Source organism: Lactuca sativa, chromosome 2 (assembly GCF_002870075.4).
Source record: "Lactuca sativa cultivar Salinas chromosome 2, Lsat_Salinas_v11, whole genome shotgun sequence".
Taxonomy (NCBI): domain Eukaryota; kingdom Viridiplantae; phylum Streptophyta; class Magnoliopsida; order Asterales; family Asteraceae; genus Lactuca; species Lactuca sativa.
This window is the reverse complement of record NC_056624.2, coordinates 211,649,994-211,667,164: the sequence shown is the minus strand read 5'-3', so window position 1 is coordinate 211,667,164 and position 17,171 is coordinate 211,649,994. Positions and strand designations below refer to the sequence as shown.

The 17,171-nt window shown below is 35.8% G+C and overlaps 1 protein-coding gene across 3 annotated transcripts; it reads right to left on the bottom strand.

The window, feature by feature from the left end:
* Positions 1–10: 10 nt before the first annotated feature.
* LOC111888303 (APETALA2-like protein 1) lies at positions 11–3,264 on the bottom strand. Of its 3 annotated transcripts, XM_023884463.3 has the most exons (11): positions 3,145–3,257; positions 2,405–3,009; positions 2,066–2,091; positions 1,946–1,976; positions 1,767–1,854; positions 1,530–1,675; positions 1,174–1,218; positions 895–992; positions 646–773; positions 490–567; positions 11–383 (listed from the first exon to the last, which is right to left on the bottom strand). In XM_023884463.3, exons 2-11 carry the CDS (start codon positions 2,989–2,991, stop codon positions 228–230), a joined length of 1,383 nt encoding a protein of 460 aa, XP_023740231.1. In that variant the 5' UTR covers positions 2,992–3,009; positions 3,145–3,257; the 3' UTR covers positions 11–227. The 3 variants fall into 3 exon arrangements, with proteins under 3 accessions (XP_023740231.1, XP_023740230.1, XP_023740232.1); XM_023884462.3 differs by having other exon boundaries at positions 2,405–3,263; XM_023884464.3 differs by lacking the exon at positions 1,174–1,218 and having other exon boundaries at positions 2,405–3,264.
* Between the last annotated feature and the right edge of the window lie 13,907 nt (positions 3,265–17,171).

The window sequence follows — 17,171 nt, the reverse complement described above, 5'->3', positions numbered from 1 at the left end:
ATTTCAAGAAAAAAAAAGGCACAAAGTTCTTTATTTGATTGAGATATCAGAACTTGAAAATGACTTGTAATTGGTTCTCGCCAACAAAAAGAGAATCAAAGGTCTACTAATTATTATCATATATGCCTTTGAACAAATTTGAAACAGATTTGGCGGTTTAGTAAGTAGTGGTTGTGGTTGTGGTTGTCATTGGATAAGAGGTTGTAGTAAATTGTTGATGTGAACGTTTATGTATGTGTTGGATAAGAATAGAAGGATGTCTGAGAACTTTGTAATAGAAGAAGCGAATCCTGATGATGCTGCTGCATTTGCATTTGCATTTGCCTTTGCCATGCTGCCGTTGAAGGAACAACACTTGCAGATGAAATCCCTTTTGTCATTTCCTGTCAATAAATACACACTACTCTTGAGGTTCAACCCTTTTTACCATAAAGCAAATATGGACAAGGAAATTTCCAACATTTTAGAAAGCAAATCATGAATAATTACCTCATAATTTGGTGTACACAATGCGCTGTAGTGTGATTGTGATTGGGATTGGTATTGGTATTGGTATTGTCCCCCAACCTGAAAATACAAAAACAGCCATGATTCAATTTCCATTACAAAAATACATTAAATGGGGAATAGAGAATGGAATCAAACCTTTTGCCTTTTCCCAGAAGCAGCAGTAAAACCCATATCAGCATTCTCAACATTCTGATTCCCATTCCATGTACTGAGAGTAGGAGTGGGAGAAATCCATAGGTTCAGATCAAGATTCTCACCACTTGCTAAATGATGAATAAAAAACAATTGTATCAGTATAATATATGTAAGTAAGTGTCTAGTGTGAAAGGAAGGAAAGCATACATACAAGTTGTAAGCCAGCAGTGATTGGTAAGTAGTAAGTACCTTGGTCCAAATCTATTATATCTGCCCCATAAGTGCTTGGCTCAAAGTTGGTGATGGCTTCCCTTCCACTATATTTAATGGCAGCTTTGTCATAAGCCCTGATTTTCACAAAACAAAATATGCACAAACTTATATATATATATATATATATATATATATATATATATATATATATATATATATATATATATATATATATATATATATATATATATATATATTCAATCCAATTTATAGTTTGAACGACTTCAAATTCTGTAATCATAAAATTCCAACAACCTTGCAGCTTCTACTTCATTATCGAATAATCCAAGGTAAACATACCTGCAACCAACCATTTTATTTTGAAAATCTTAACCATTAAGAAACATATCCCTTTTATCGGTAAAAAATCCAACTACATTGTTACTATGGGTAAATATATGAAAGTATACTATGGGTAAAAATTTGTAAGTACATTGTTATTATGGGTAAGCAATAAAATACATTTTACAAGTTTCATGTTGCATCGTGCCATTATCTTTAAAACAATATTGACAGTAAAGTACGTCGTTATTTCTTTCAGTTTGTCTTAAAGAGGACAGATAAGATACGAGTGTAGAGCTATAAAATAGTTGGAAGGGAAGGTTTGTTACTTTTTCCCAAGTAGCTGACCCATGCGAGCCTCCCATCTACCACATTTGTGAAGGGTAACTCCTCGGTATCTTGAACTTCCTCTTGAGAATCCATTGCTCTGCCTACGAAGTATCTGAATGAATTCTTCTTTTGACAAGTTCTTCGTCTGTTACATCAATTAAACATTACAAAAATCATGGAACTTACAACTACTACCCACTACTAAAACATCTATAGAAATTCGAATTTCTCCTCACCTGGGCCATATCTTCCTCATAATCGCTTAAATCAAAATTGATGTCAGCATCGTTTCCCCTGAACTTGATTGCAGCCCGATCATAGGCTCTGAAATTCAATTTCCAAATCACGTCAGAAAACCATGATAACAAAATCATGGAAGGAAGGAAACTAGATCTAAATCATCCCAAACTCTCACCTGGCTGCAGCATGTGAAGTATCAAATCCACCTGTAATCAGGCAAACATAAATCAATACATCAAAACCAAAACAATTATGTATCTTCCAAAAGTGCAACAACGCTAAGCTTTATGCATACCTAAATATAGTTGTTTTCCGCAATCCCTGAACAAATCAAATGCAAACCATTAAGATTCTGATATCAGTAAGAAATCAAATTAGGAGATGGTAGCAGTTTTGTCGATAGACCAAGAATTATGAGAGATGTGTATTAACAAACTCAAACCAGTGATGCACACATAGCAAATGAATAGGTAAGTAGTTTGATAGTTCATCATTACATAGTAAGGAAATTAATCCTCTGATATTTTAGAAAACGTTCCTAGAAAGAGAATATGCAGATCGAGATTAAGAAACAGTTAAAATCGCTACAAGTTTCAAACACGGATATAAAACCAACAGAAGAACAAGAGCGCACCATATATGTGATTCCCATCTACCAGTCCGGCGATAAAACGTCACTCCACGGTACTGTGAGCTCTTAGACGGTGGTCCCCTCCGGGTTTTCCTTACCTTCTGCGGCGGCAGCGCTTTCACGTTCACTGGAACCGGCGCAGATTCCGGAACCTTGAGATTTAACCAGTCTGCTCCAAGAAAGGATATCGTCGACGGGGATGAAGTTATTAATCCGGAACGTAATTCCTCCTCCAGCTCCAAATAACTCGCAACAGGAAAAAACTGCCGTGTAATCAAACCGGCAGATGCTCGATTTGAATTTTCCATCGACTCTCCCGTTTGACTTACAATATGACAGGCTTGCTTATGAAGAGCGGTATATGATACCGAGTCTTCGTCGTCAACGTCGACATCAACGGTGACGTTGAGTACGTCGGAGGAAACTGAAGTACCGGAATGAATTCCCGATTGACGATCTTCTTGTTCCTTCTTTTTAACAGCGATATCGCCATTAGTCGCACAACCATTTCGATCGCATTTAGTACTTGTATCAACAACCGAGAGCGCGACATCAACATTAAGATCAAACATCTTCAATCCTTCACGCATGGAATAAACACTCTCTAGCTATATGATTATACAATCAGTGACTAACATCATGTATCATTCTAATCAATCGAAAGCAGGTTTTCACCATCCGATCGAATCAAGTCTGTAAGTGTGTGAGAGAGTAAAACGGAGGGAAATGGAACGATTACATACCGGGAAATCCGGAGATGAGCATCAAACAAACTTATTTGCTGGTTTCTAACACACACTCTTAGCGTGTGTAACGGACAGGGCGGAGAGAGAGAGAGAGAGAGAGAGAGAGAGAGAGAGAGAGAGAGAGAGAGAGAGATATGGTGGTTCTGGAGTAGGAATATATATAGAAACGTTGTCGTTTGTCAGCTTGCAGGGATATGGACGACGAGGAAGAGGGGGGGGGGGGGGGGGGGGGGGGGGGAGGGAGAAACACGTGAATTGTATTTTTTTTTCTTTAATTAAGTGGAAAAAACAGATTATGTTATTATATTTTCATACCATTTTTAATCATTACAAAGTAGTAGATTATATATCTACATTCTAATAATAATATTGTTTATAGGTGAAATTTATGAATAAATTAAAATACACGTGGGTTGCTGTTTTAAAAAGAATTAAATGAAAAATCTAATTTTTGTTTATTTTGAGTGACCAATGAATCTTTAATAACGATCTTTTCCATTGATTGTATTTTAAATGGATCATTTATGTGACTTGTTCAAAAGTAAAAAAAAATAAAATTCTTTGATAGAACAAATAATATATATATATATATATATATATATATATATATATATATATATATATATATATATATATATATATATATATATATATATATATATATAGTTTATTAGAATAGAAAACATTAAAAATATTATTGTAGTAATATTTAGTCTCATCACTTCGAGAATTAGATTTTTTTCTTTTACTTTATTAAGTGGGTATTTGAGAATGTTTTTTAAGATAACTTATTAATTTATTGATTTTACAAAAATCAATACATAAAAAATATTTGATAAACATTAATTTTTCAATGAAAAAAATGACTTTTTCAAAAAGCCAAAAATTCATGGTTTTTTCAAAGATCAATAATCAGTTTGAGAAGCAATATCAAACGCATCCTAACTTATTCATAGTGAATGGATGATTACATGTAATATGGATAAAATATTGATGATATAAATATTGGCTTTTGGACTTAATATTTAATATAAGTTCAAATAAATGACTATTTTGTCGTTCTTATTTAAACAATAAATAAACAAATAAAAAATAATTATTATTTAATAACTATTATTAAATATAAATTATGCATTATGACACTAAAAAGTTTTAAAAATAACATTACTAATAATTTAAATAATAAATCCATTTTCTAGTATTTTATCTTTTCTAAAAAAATTATTGGTTTTTAGTAATCCTTTACATAGATATAAAACTTTACGTTCTGATCGTTTTTTGGCCCACAAAAATAAAAGGCAAGATTGTAAAGCTGCAATATATTAATCAAGTGGAATGTTAAATGTTTTGTTCCCCTACCTTTCCTCCCTTTTGGGATACATGACTCAATATATTACTGATAGTCTGATATCTAATAACTATTCGGTTGGAAGAAGTGTCTCTTAGCATTGTCACTTTAGTTTTCCTTCTCTCCCATTATTGTCCATTTTAGGCCGGTAGAAATGGGCTAACCCCAAAATAAATACCAAATGCCTTATATTCTCTGTATAAACAATTTAAAAATGTCTTCATCGTTTTCCACTTCATTGGATACGTTGACGTTGCCGAAATCAACATTATCAGACGATGATTATGATGACGTGATGACCGAAGATGATGAAACATGATAATATATATATATATATATATATATATATATATATATATATATATATATATATATATATATATATATATATATACCTTAAAAAAAACCCTAAAAATCATAAAAATGCATAAAAAAAATACTTAGAGACCCCAATATATATATATATATATATATATATATATATATATATATATATATATATATATATATATATATATATATATATATATATATATTTGACTTTTTATATAGAAAAACCGCTACTTTTACTTTAATTTCGTTAAAAATTTTGAAAAAAAACCAAAAAAATGATTTTTATTTTTTTCAGTGATTTTATAAAAATACCTGCGATTTTTTCATAAAAAAATTCAAGAAAAAGTTTTGTGATCTCTAACTATTTTTTTTATGCATTTTTATGATTTTTAGGGTTTTTTTGTATATATATATATATATATATATATATATATATATATATATATATATATATATATATATATATATATATATATATATATATATATATATATATATGGCTAGGTTATAATGTGGATCACATCTATTGTGTGGACATAGGGACAATTCTGCACCAACCATTTATAGATAATATAGACTTTTTGAAATTGTTTTTAGAATATAAAACAAAAATTATTGATGCAAATTAAAAATTATTTTAAGGGTAATATCAACCTTTTGTATATCTTATTTTAGGCAACTAATTAGACAAATCCATAAATTTAAGAAACTCATCCAAATCAAATTAATTATATTAGTTATTATCCATAAGACTTAAAGAATATTTATATATTTTTTCAAAATTCAGAATCCATGAACAAGAAAAAATTCAAATTTTAGAAATTTATATAAGGCAACCCAAAGTTTTTTCCATTGCATGTTGTAACGACCCAATTTTCACGCCCAAAAATTTCATTTAAATTAAGTAGTTTGTAAAACATTTGCAGTAAAACATCATCCGATTATATCATTTCATAAAACATATCTCGTGTCTGAAAACCCAAAACATGAAAATAATAATAATGTCAGAGTACAATCCCAGAACATCTCATAATGCGGAAAACTAAAGTGTGTGTGTATGATGTGCCGCTACCGCGCCAGCTCCTTCCTCTTCGCTGAAGAGGTACCTGAAATCAAAACTGAAAACTGTAAGCACGAAGCTTAGTGAGTTCCCCCATCCTACCACATACCATACAATCATATCTCATACATACTGCCAGACATTTCTGGGGTTAGGGGTGAGCAAACCCAAACCAAAAAACCGAGAAACCGACTAAAACCGACGAAACCGAAACCGAAAAAACCGAAACCGAAGCAAAACCGACGGTTTGGGTTTGATATTTTTAAAAACCGAAAAATTGGGTTCGGTTTCGGTTTTTACTCAGAAACCGACCCATCCAACCCAAGAAACCGATCCATACTTAAAACCGACAATCCGCTCCAAGAAACCGACCCATCCAACCTAAGAAACCACCCATACTTGATTGTGTTTTGGTTGTACCACCCATACTTGATTGTGTTTTGGTTTTAACATGTAGTAGACTATTTATTGTAAGACTCATGTTTTATGAAGTATTTAACTTCTATTTGGTGTTTTTTAAAATATTTAACTTGCTGCTTCATTTATGAAAAATGGGTTAAAACCCAAAACCCATGGGTTTAAACCCAGAACCCGTGAGTGTATGGGTTGAACCCAAGAAACCGAAAAACCGCCCAAACCGACTTTAGAACCCGAGAAACCGAACCGACCAGAAACCGATCCTATTGGGTTCTAAAAACCAGAAACCGACCATTTATGGGTTGGGTTGGGTTTGGGTCCAAAACCGACCCAAACCGACCCATGCACAACCCTATCTGGGGTGCCCGACCCACCCGGTACGACCATTCTGGGGTGCCGACCTACCCGTACGGCCATTCTGGGGTGCCGTCCTACCCGTGTCAAGCCATTCTGGGGTGCTGACTACCCTTCGGTCCTAATAACCGAACCTCGGGGACTATTTCACCCCTACTACTACTATCACATACATCATAGCATAATCTATTGTCAGACATATCTGAGGTGTCCGACCTACCCTTCAGTCCTAACAACCGAATCTCGGGGACTCTTCCCTCTCCTACTACCTCTATCCCATGTAACATATCATGCTAGCAGCTAAACATTTCATAACATACTATTAGGCATATCTGGGGTGCCTAACCTACCCTTCGGTCCTAACAACCGAACTCTATCACTATCACATACCATATCACGCTAGCATATAACATATCAGGTAGTAACAACACAGATGAGTATCACAAAGACAAACATCTAGCATACGATCCCTACTGGTGGGCTGGCATTGTGGCCGTAGACCCACCGCTACTGGAAGGTAACTCACCTCGTAGTAGCTGTTGAACTGTGCGAGAATCCTCTAACTGCTGCTGCTACTACTGCTCCGGAAATCCTCCGGCTAAAATTCCCACAAAACACTTAGTCAGAAACTGACATCTACTCTTAGGGTAAAATGACCATTTTACCCCCTGACCAAGTCAAAGTCAAAGTCAACTTCTAGTTGAACTGACTCGCCGAGTTGGCTCGCCAACTCGCTGAGTCTTTATCCTTCCATTAGACCTCATACCCGTCTCTACTCGTCGAGTTAGGCGATGACTCGACGAGTTTTCCTTCTAAATGAACATCGACTGAATCCTCATCCGACTCGCCGAGTTGTATGAACAACTCATCGTGTTCATCATCAACTGATACTCAGGTCCTGCCCTTGGCTCGCCGAGTTGTATGAACAACTTGTTGATTCCATCTTCATCCTTAAGAAGATTGCCTTGGACTCGCCGAGTCTGTTCATGCACTCGCCGAGTCCCATGAATTTACAGAACAATGGCTTAGTCTAGAACGTTCGGTCACCCCTTGGGACCCCCTTAAAACCTTTCCACACTCAACTGGGTCCTTATGACCCTCAACTGATATGGGACAGAACCTTGGACTCGCCGAGTTGGTCACAACCACTGACTGAATCTTCGCTTTCTTATGTACAACACTTGATCAAAATGTAGATCTATGCTTCTACAATCGATCTAGCACATAAAGTTACAACCTTTACGTGCTTGCATGGGACTTTAAGCTCAAAAGGTCCTAAAACAAGCTCTCACAATGCATGGGGCCTTCCTTGAGTGCAAAAGCCACTCCTTTATGCCTTGTAACCCCTCAAAGGACCTAGATCCGCAACATCAACCTCAAACCATGCTTGCAATCATGGTTGGTGACCAAAATGACTTAGAAAAAGCCCTAAAACTCCACAAAATGGGATCTAACAAAAGAGCAAGCAAGGTACAAACTTTATACCTTCTGAAGTCAGCAAATGATGCTCAAAACTGAATCCTTCTAGCCTCCTGTTGATCCTTCAAGCTTTTCCTTCCTTCCTTGGATCACAAAGGCACCAAAATCACTCCAAAAGCCTTAGATGGCTTCAATAACGGCTAGGGTTTGCTATGGGGGTATTATGGGAGCAAATGGGACTAAGGAGGCCAAGTTAAGGTGTTTAAATAGGGTGCAAATCCTCGGATTAGGGTTTTTGCCCAAACAGGGCCTACTCACCGAGTCCGGGACTCGGCTCGCCGAGTCCACAACTTAAACTCTGTGCCTCATCCCGCTTCTACTCGGCGAGTTGGTCCTTCAACTCTCCGAGTCCAAGGCCAATATGCAAAAATATAAAAGATTTAATAAAAAGAACATGTACCAAGAACCAGGTGCTACACATATCTTCTTTAAAATCAGAATTTCAACTCGAATAAAATCTCCATAATCAGACATTCAAATTGAGGAGCATTCTTAAAGAATGTTTATAAATATTCTTTAAAACAAAATACATTTCTAAGAAAAATTACAACAACACCACCAAAATAAGAATAACAACCATGAAATTGAGCATTTCAGCAGAATATAACGATGAATAGTATTTTCTCTGGTGACATTGTTCATCTCTATCACATACACAATCATCCAAATGCCAGATCCTTGATCATCATGTTCCTTTCATGCATTCTATGAGAATAATTGTCATGAAATCGAGCATTCGATGAGAATAACTACAATAGAACCTTGGAAAAATCATTCTTATTTGATTCTACCATAATCATTCTTATGTGATTATACCGAAAGTAAAATTCTGGCTGAATCGTTTGTATGTGATTCTACTAGAATATAATACTCTATATAGATTATTCAAATAGAAGACTACATTAGCTTTAAAATATTATTAAAGAATGAAACACTTTGAAGATGAGAATAACACCCAATGATGAGGAAACAAAGTCATTCTCACAGAATTTGCTTAATTACCTTTAGAGGAAAACAAAATAACTTGAAAGAATAAATATGATATGTTCAATCTTTTCTGTGATTAGCTAAACAAACAATGTTAAAAATATACAATCATGGTTTAGTAATGCACATTATTCAACAATTCAAGAAAACAAAAATCACTTGATACTTAAAGAATCATAAATGATGAAAGTCGTAAATCTTACTAGCTAACTCCCAATCAGGAGGTATAGAGATGAAAAAAGAAAGTGAACAACGTACAAAATAAATCACATGTTGGAAAGTTTTTGTTCCCTGTAAATGAATTATGTATATGTGATTATTGATTCCAATAAGTAAAAGAGAGGATTTGATTTAGAAACTATGCACCTTCAACTCCTATTTTATGCACTCACGAAGCTCTTGATAACTGTATCATATTTAAAATTGAAACTCTCTATGCAGTCACGAAGCCCTTGATAAACTGTATCTGATTTGAAATTGCAACACCTGGAAGGGTAACAACTCCTAACAACATCTCTGATGAAGCACATGGTCTAATATGATAAATACCAGAGATAACTTCAAATAATTTTGAATAAACCATTTAGCTTGGTAATCATGAACTCAATCAAACTGAGTTCCATTAAAATGATGATAGAAATTTGAACTTTCCATAGTAATTCCTTTGGCAACCAAAGTACAATATACAAATGAACTAATCAAACTATAAGGGCTTTGAGTTTCATGATTAATGTCTAAAATAATCACTAAATTCAACTGTTAATCAAATAAACATTCGATTAAGTGGAGTTATATGAATTGAAGAGTCAATGAAATTGACAGAATATTTTGTTAACCATTTTAGCGAACAGTTGGCGGGCAAAATTAAGCACACATATTTTAGGAAGTAAAACAACAAGTTGGGATGGAAGTAGATAGAGAATAAGGGTAGAAGGCGCCAAGGACAAGGAAATAAGGATTTTATGTTAAAAAATATTAAGGAACATCACTTACCTTAATATTATAAACATGGAAGAGGATTACTCGTTTGAACGTAGAGTGAGAGGACCAAGAGAGGTATCCTGAAATGCGTATGAAATCATTGTCTGGATGATCTAGAAAAAAATATAGAAACGGATTCAGACCCTAAAAGAGTTGAAATTTTGGTTAGTTTAAATTCAACCAAAATGTAAAACGAAAGGGGAAGGATGGATACTCACCAAGAAAAGTGAAAGACTTGAGGAGCGTTTCTATGTACCTGATTTGGAAGAGACAATGGTAGATGTGGCGTGAAGTCCCATGGAATGATGGTCTGGCATGTAGAGGGATGGATGGCGGGAATGGATAGTGAGGGGCTTCTATCAGGCAGTGCCTTTGCCAATTGTGATGGCCCGATCTCAGATGGAACTAGGAGGCGTGAATGATTTGTAGGTCACCGATGATTCTAAAGAAAGGGATGGAGAAAGATAATTGTGATTAGTGAGAAAATGAAGGTAAATACCATAATTATAGGGATTATATTTGATATAATTAATTAACATTATTAATAAATGTAACATCCGGACTTCCAGGTATAATATTTTATTCTTTTATTTTTGGAAGTTGTGAGGAGACTCGACGAGTTGGTGTTTAAACTCGCCGAGTATGGTCGCGGGTTTGTATCCGGGTTCACAGCCGGACTCGGCGAGTTCATGAGTGGACTCGGTGAGTCCATGCTGTTTAATGAAACCCTAATTTCCTGGGTTTGGGACCTATTTAAAGGCCCTTTAGGCCGTCATTTGCGGCTACCAGACCCCAGAGAGAAACCCTAAGAGATCTAGAGCGTTTGTGAGGAAGGAGAGGCCATTCTTGATCCTTTTGTTGGTGTATTTGCAAGAAGGAGGTGACCAAGGCAAGAGGAGGCTGAAAGGGGTGCGATTTTGGTGACTTCTAAGTTCATAGAGATCATATTGAGGTATTTTGCTCGGACCTTCTTCAGTTTTGGTGTTGATTCTTAGTGTTAGGGTTTTCTAACCCTTTTAGAGGTTGGATAAGTGGAGCATTTGGTCCCTTCTCGAGTCTATGTTTTGGATCTGGACCCAAAGAGGTCCAGAGACCTTAACCCTTGGAGCTTTATGAGTCATTTTGGGAGCCATGGGCTTGGGATGTCATTTTTGGGGCTAAATCACCATGTTAGACCATTTAGATGTTATATGAGTGTCAAGGTCTGAACTTTACGTGATTATCATGCTTGGGAAGGCCAGATCTATGAATGTAAGGAGCAGATCTGACCTCAGGAGGCCTATGGAATTTGTGCATGGCATGAACTCGCCGAGTCCGAAGAACAGACTCGGCGAGTAGGATGAGGGTTTCCCGTAAATCACTCAGTGAGTAGAATTGCCGAGTTGGGGAATAACTCGGTGAGTCAGGGAGAGTTAGGGGGACTGGAGTTCAAGGCGGAACTCGCCGAGTTGTTCTTGAGACTCGGCGAGTTGAGTCGGGGTGGCCCCCGCGATTCATGCTAGGTGTGACTCGTCGAGTCAGGGGAAGTACTCGACGTGCCAAGAGAGGGACTAAGAGAGTCAGTGGACACGTGTAGACTCGCCGAGTCGCCCAAGTGCACTCGACGAGTCGGGTCAAAGTTTGACCGTTGACTTTTGTTGACTTTTAGGGTTGAGTATAGTTGTATTTATGAGAGTATTTACTTTGTGTGATTAGGCGGAGGCTAGATCACATTTCTACCGAGTCAGAGACTTACTGAGACACCTGAGGTGAGTCTTCTCACTATACGGTACCATGAGTGGTATTATGTGATGACCAAAGGGTCTTATGTGTTATGTATGAGATTATGTGCTATGTGATATATGTATGTTGTATGATGATATAGACTGGACCGGAGGGTCCAACGAGCTATGACCGGACCAGAGGGTCCAACGAGCTACGGGACTGGAGGGTCCCGCTAAGACACATCGACCAGAGGGTCGTATATTAGCCTCGAGTGGCGTATGTGTTGTATGCGGTATTTTGGGGAATTCACTAAGCATTTATGCTTACAGTTGTTGTGTTATGTGTTTCAGGTACTAGCAAGGGCCGTGGGAAGGCGCCGACGTGATTCGTACACGAGAGAGAGAGAGAGAGAGTTTGATTTTATGATCTTGGGATATGCTATGTTTCAAAAAATAATATTGGAAATATTGGAGAATGTTTTATATGAATTTGGTTGTTGAAAAATGAAAAATTTGTTTTGAAATTTATGTTGTTACAATAAATATGTAAGATTACAAATATACCATTATCTTGGTTTTTGAAATGATTGGACTATATTGATTGCTACATCCACACAATAGTTGTCCATCCACATTTGAACCTCTCTCTCTCTCTCTATATATATATATATATATATATATATATATATATATATATGTGTGTGTGTGTGTGTGTATTTTTAAATTAATGAAATAGTTTACTTTTATTAATTTTATATAATTACATTTCATCAAATTACATTTTAATATAGTTAATTAAAAAGTGAGAGGTTGAGGGGTAACCATTTCCTATGAGTTAAAATAGATGAGGGAAATGATTGGTTGTATCATCTAGTTTTGGGATGTTCCTGATTTCAGGATAGCAGACCGTAATTTGATCGAATAAAGGTCTTGGGATTCAAGGGAATAATATTTAGACCTTATTGGATGTTGATAATGTTGGTTAAGTGATTTAAGCCTGTGAGCCCGTGACCATTTGGGCCCGAATAAGCACCAATTTCACACTCACCTAAAGCAACCATAACCGAAAGACCGAAAACATGAAGACGAGCTACAACTAACCATATGGTGGATTTTGTAGGTTACAAGTTCTATGTACATACAAAAAAATCACTGAAAACACTTAAGGGTACATGCAACCTAAATGATCTATGTCTTTACACGTTAATAACAACATACTATGAAACTATAAGAACCCTATGCTATAATCGAAACATGCAAGTTAGGGTTACATATCTTTGATATTGTTGTAGAAAACAATACTCTTGATTCCCTTGTAGAACTTCAGAAATCTTAACACCAAAAGTATGATGCCTCTAACGGTTCACACCCAAACCCTAGAAACCCTAGAATGAAGAGGATAGAGGTGAAATGATGGAATTTTTGTTCTATACCTTTTAGGTATGAGGAACCACGAAATTAGGGAGCCAAGGGGTCCTATTTATAGTTTGAGTAAATCAGATTTGAATAATTAAATAATTGATTTAATTCCTAATTCAAATCATTTTCTTTTCTGCTACCAGGAGGCTTCTGGAAACCCTAAAGAGCTCCATAAAACCGTCCACCCTATAGAACCATCTATTTCATTTCCTTGCTCAATTATGAACGATTACAATTCAACCCTTACACATTTAATTAATTCAAGTTAATCCCGAATTAATTCCAACTTAATTCTGATTATTTCTCAATCAAATATTACTATTTCTAATTAATTTGTTAATTGTAATTAATTTATTAATCATAATAAATTAACAATTAACAAATTATTTCCTCTTTCCTCAAATGTCATTCTATATTATTTATAGCTACGATGGAAACCCAAAAAGGAATTTGCTTTAATTACAAGAATATACCAATTTAGTTATGAGCTTAGACACCTTAATCCAACACCCTAATGCAACATCATATCGTCGTCCAACAACCAGTTCCCTAGAAGCCTTATGACTTTTCTTGATCCTTGTACGAATCTTGTGCTTGTAGTAGTATAGTCTCACACCACCTTCCATATTTATCCACATTTGTTTCAGGAATCATTCCAAGGTTCTAGGTCACTATACTTGACCACAGATAGGTGTACCACACACCTCTATGCTCAAAAGAGCCACAAGCCACACTCTTAGATTCTTACACTAGGATTCTTCCCACATATATGTATGCGATGACATACCTTAACACATTGCATAGGTCATTGGGAACTCCACCATACCCTGCTATCCCGTTGGAAAAAAACTTCTATAAATACCAACCAACTATCATATGAATACTAACCACATGTAACTAGAACAAGGTAGTCCTTTGATCGGAGATCCTACACTACAATGGTTGGACTCAAACAAGACTTGTGCAATAGGCCATACCAAGAAATCCATGACTATCTAATTCTAGGGGCATGCAATCCCAACGTACTCGTATAAAAGTTAACTAATACCAACATAGATTTCAAATAACACAAAACAATCAAAAATAAAGCAACTAATCTAACGGGAAATACCTAGGCTATAAGGCATCTTAAATACCAAGAAATTCTTGAAAGATCCTTAGACTATCCACTATCATGAATCTCTAACAGCTCTCATATCAACATATATATACACACACACACACACACACACACACACACTAAACATGGATATTTTAGGAACCACTTCCCTTTTTGAGCTCCGAATGACTGTACACATCACATCTTCCTTGTTAAAACTAAAGTCGAGTTAGAGATCCATGTTCACAATCCCAGACCAATAATCAGACAAGAACATGACAAGGAACCAACTTCATCCCTCTAACCCAACTATTTCTATTAATTTATTTATTTTTCAAAAAGTTTATAAAAACTTCTCAGATCCTTAGTTTAAGTTTGGAATCACACGCGTGTTCATCCAAATCGCTCAAACAAGGGGATAATACAAACTTGCAACGTCTCAAATTCAAGAATAAAATTTTCATTTTTAAAAGAGAATAAACACCAATTTTTTTATGAAGTTACTTTCAAGTCAAACAATTTGTTCATAAATCATAATTCAGAATCAGAGTTATAAGGAAATTGTTGCTTAAGGAACCTATTATGGTCATTAGTTCCTTTTGGAAGCGTCATGGATCTTGATAGCGAAGCATTTCAGCCGCTCAGGTTGTGTATCAAATATAGAGAGCATGGTTAGCTTGCGATACATGTTGATTATCTTCGGTCAATATAGATAGTGGTTAATTTGTTGATCAGTTTAAGAGTTCAATATGTGTATTTCTATATAGGATTTTTTTTGAGGTATATGAGATATTTGGGTTTAGTTTTTCAGAGATTGGTCACTCCGTTCCTTGTCAACATCTGGGGGTCATTTGAGGGTTTTGAGTAGTAAAAGTTAAAGGCGCAATTGGTGCGTTGACCCTTCATCAAAGTTTTTTCAGTTGTATATTTAGGTTTCTAGGTGTATGTACCCTTGGTTTTTTGGTTATGAGATTTTTATTTCTAGCAAGCTCGGATCTGACAGTTGTCTTTGGTTAGTGAAAGTTTGGATGTTGTTGCGACGTCGTTCAACCTTCAAGTGTGATATTGAGTATATGTAGAGTTCAGTTTGTGGTTGCTTAATGGCAGTTTCTTGTTGAGTTTCTTCTTAATGGATCCTTGTTTGTTCTTGTGATAACGGTTTCAAGTGACTTAAGTTATTAGTGATGACGTTCGTTGTTGGAATCTTGGATGATTTTTCAAATGGTCATGCACCTAAACTATCATGGGAGTTTGGATGTCATGCGAGAATTTTGGATTGGTCATTGTTACGCTCGTGGGAACGATGGGTTAGTGATGACTTTCAGGTTGTCAAGTGTGTCTTGAGGTCCTTTGGGCATAATTGCAAGATTTAAGATTGGTTGAAAGTCTCGATCGGGATGTTTTTAGTGTTCATTGTGCATGGATTGGCGGTGTTCCTAGTCAAGGACTAAGGGTAGGCATGCCAAATGGATGATTGTCAATCTTTATGTATGGTTCTTGGAGTTTCAACTAATGGGTTCCCGATTTTGTGAAGTATATGGATAGAATTGGTATGTAGTTGCACTTTTGAGTGTTTCTCGGTTCGAGTGATTTTTGTTATGAGTTGGGTTCTTTAGTTGGGGGGAGAGAGAGAGAGAGGTAGTTGTAGAAGTTGAGTGTTTTCAAGTGATTAAGTTGTTTGTGGCATTAGTTGGGTTCTGAGTGGTCTCTCTATTTTTCTCTATGAATGCTTTGATTTTATGAAGTAGTTGGATGAAGCATATAGACTGAGTTGGTTTTGCTTTCAGAAATTCTAACTGAGTTGGATTTCAAGGATGAAATCCAGTTTAAGTGGGGGAGAATTGTAATATCTAGTTTTGATGTTCCTGATTTCAGAATATCGGACTGTAATTTGATCGAATAAAGGTCTTGGGCTTCACGGTAATAGATTTTAGACCTTATTAGATGTTGACGATGTTGGCTAAGTGATTTAAGCCCTTGAATTGTGCTTTGGAGCCAAAGGGTTAAAATGGGAAAATTGATATTCTATACTTTTGTATGTATTAATAAATTAATTTATACATGCCTTAAGCCAAAAGTAATTAGACTGAATTGTGGGGCTTGTTAATACCTTTTCGTGCATATAAAGATCATTGCAAATAGATTTAGAACGGAAAAGTTAAGATCGTTTGAAGTTGAAACTGAAAACCCAAAAATCAGGAATTTATCTGAGGAGCATGGAGCACCCTTTAAGAGTGTGGGGCGTCCCTAGCCCACTGGGTTGTGCATTTTTTAGGGTTTTGGGGCATTTAAAGGCCATTAACCATAAGGGTTCATAATTTTCAGCCTCCACCTCCTCTAGAACACTTCTAATGAAACCCTGGCCTCCATTAAAGTCTTTAGACCTCATCCTCTCTCCAAAATCCATTTTGGTACTCTCTTAATGGCCATTTGGTGCTCTCTTTTAATTGGTGGTTTTGTGCTCTAGAAGGAAGAAGAACAAGAAATATTGGTCCTTAAAGATATGCATTTGAAGTATTCAACCTCCATTCATATTCTAGACTTTGGTAAGCCTTTAAGATCCAAGCTTTATTGTGTTTCATAATTATATCTATGAGTTCTTGTTGTTTTGGTCCATTTTATGAGTTTTGTTCTCTCTATGACTTGTTCCATGGATTTTTAAGAACTCCATGTGCATTGGTTCATGTTTAAAGTTCATATCTAGTGATTTGGTAGAGAAAAGAGTGTATGCAAGAGCTCTCTTTACTACATGCATAAAGAAAGATGGGTTTTTGGTCATTTCACAACTTAGGGTTTTAGATCTTTGAAGTTTGTGTTGCCTTATAATGGACAAAGTTGGAAAAT

Coding starts and splice junctions, on each gene's coding strand:
- LOC111888303 (XM_023884462.3), bottom strand. CDS start 2,991: ATGCGTGAAGGATTGAAGATGTTTGATCTTAATGTTGATGTCGCGCTC. Junction 1,855..1,945: donor ACTTCACATGCTGCAGCCAG/GTGAGAGTTTGG, acceptor ATTGAATTTCAG/AGCCTATGATCGGGCTGCAA. Junction 568..645: donor CTTCTGGGAAAAGGCAAAAG/GTTTGATTCCAT, acceptor TTGTATTTTCAG/GTTGGGGGACAATACCAATA.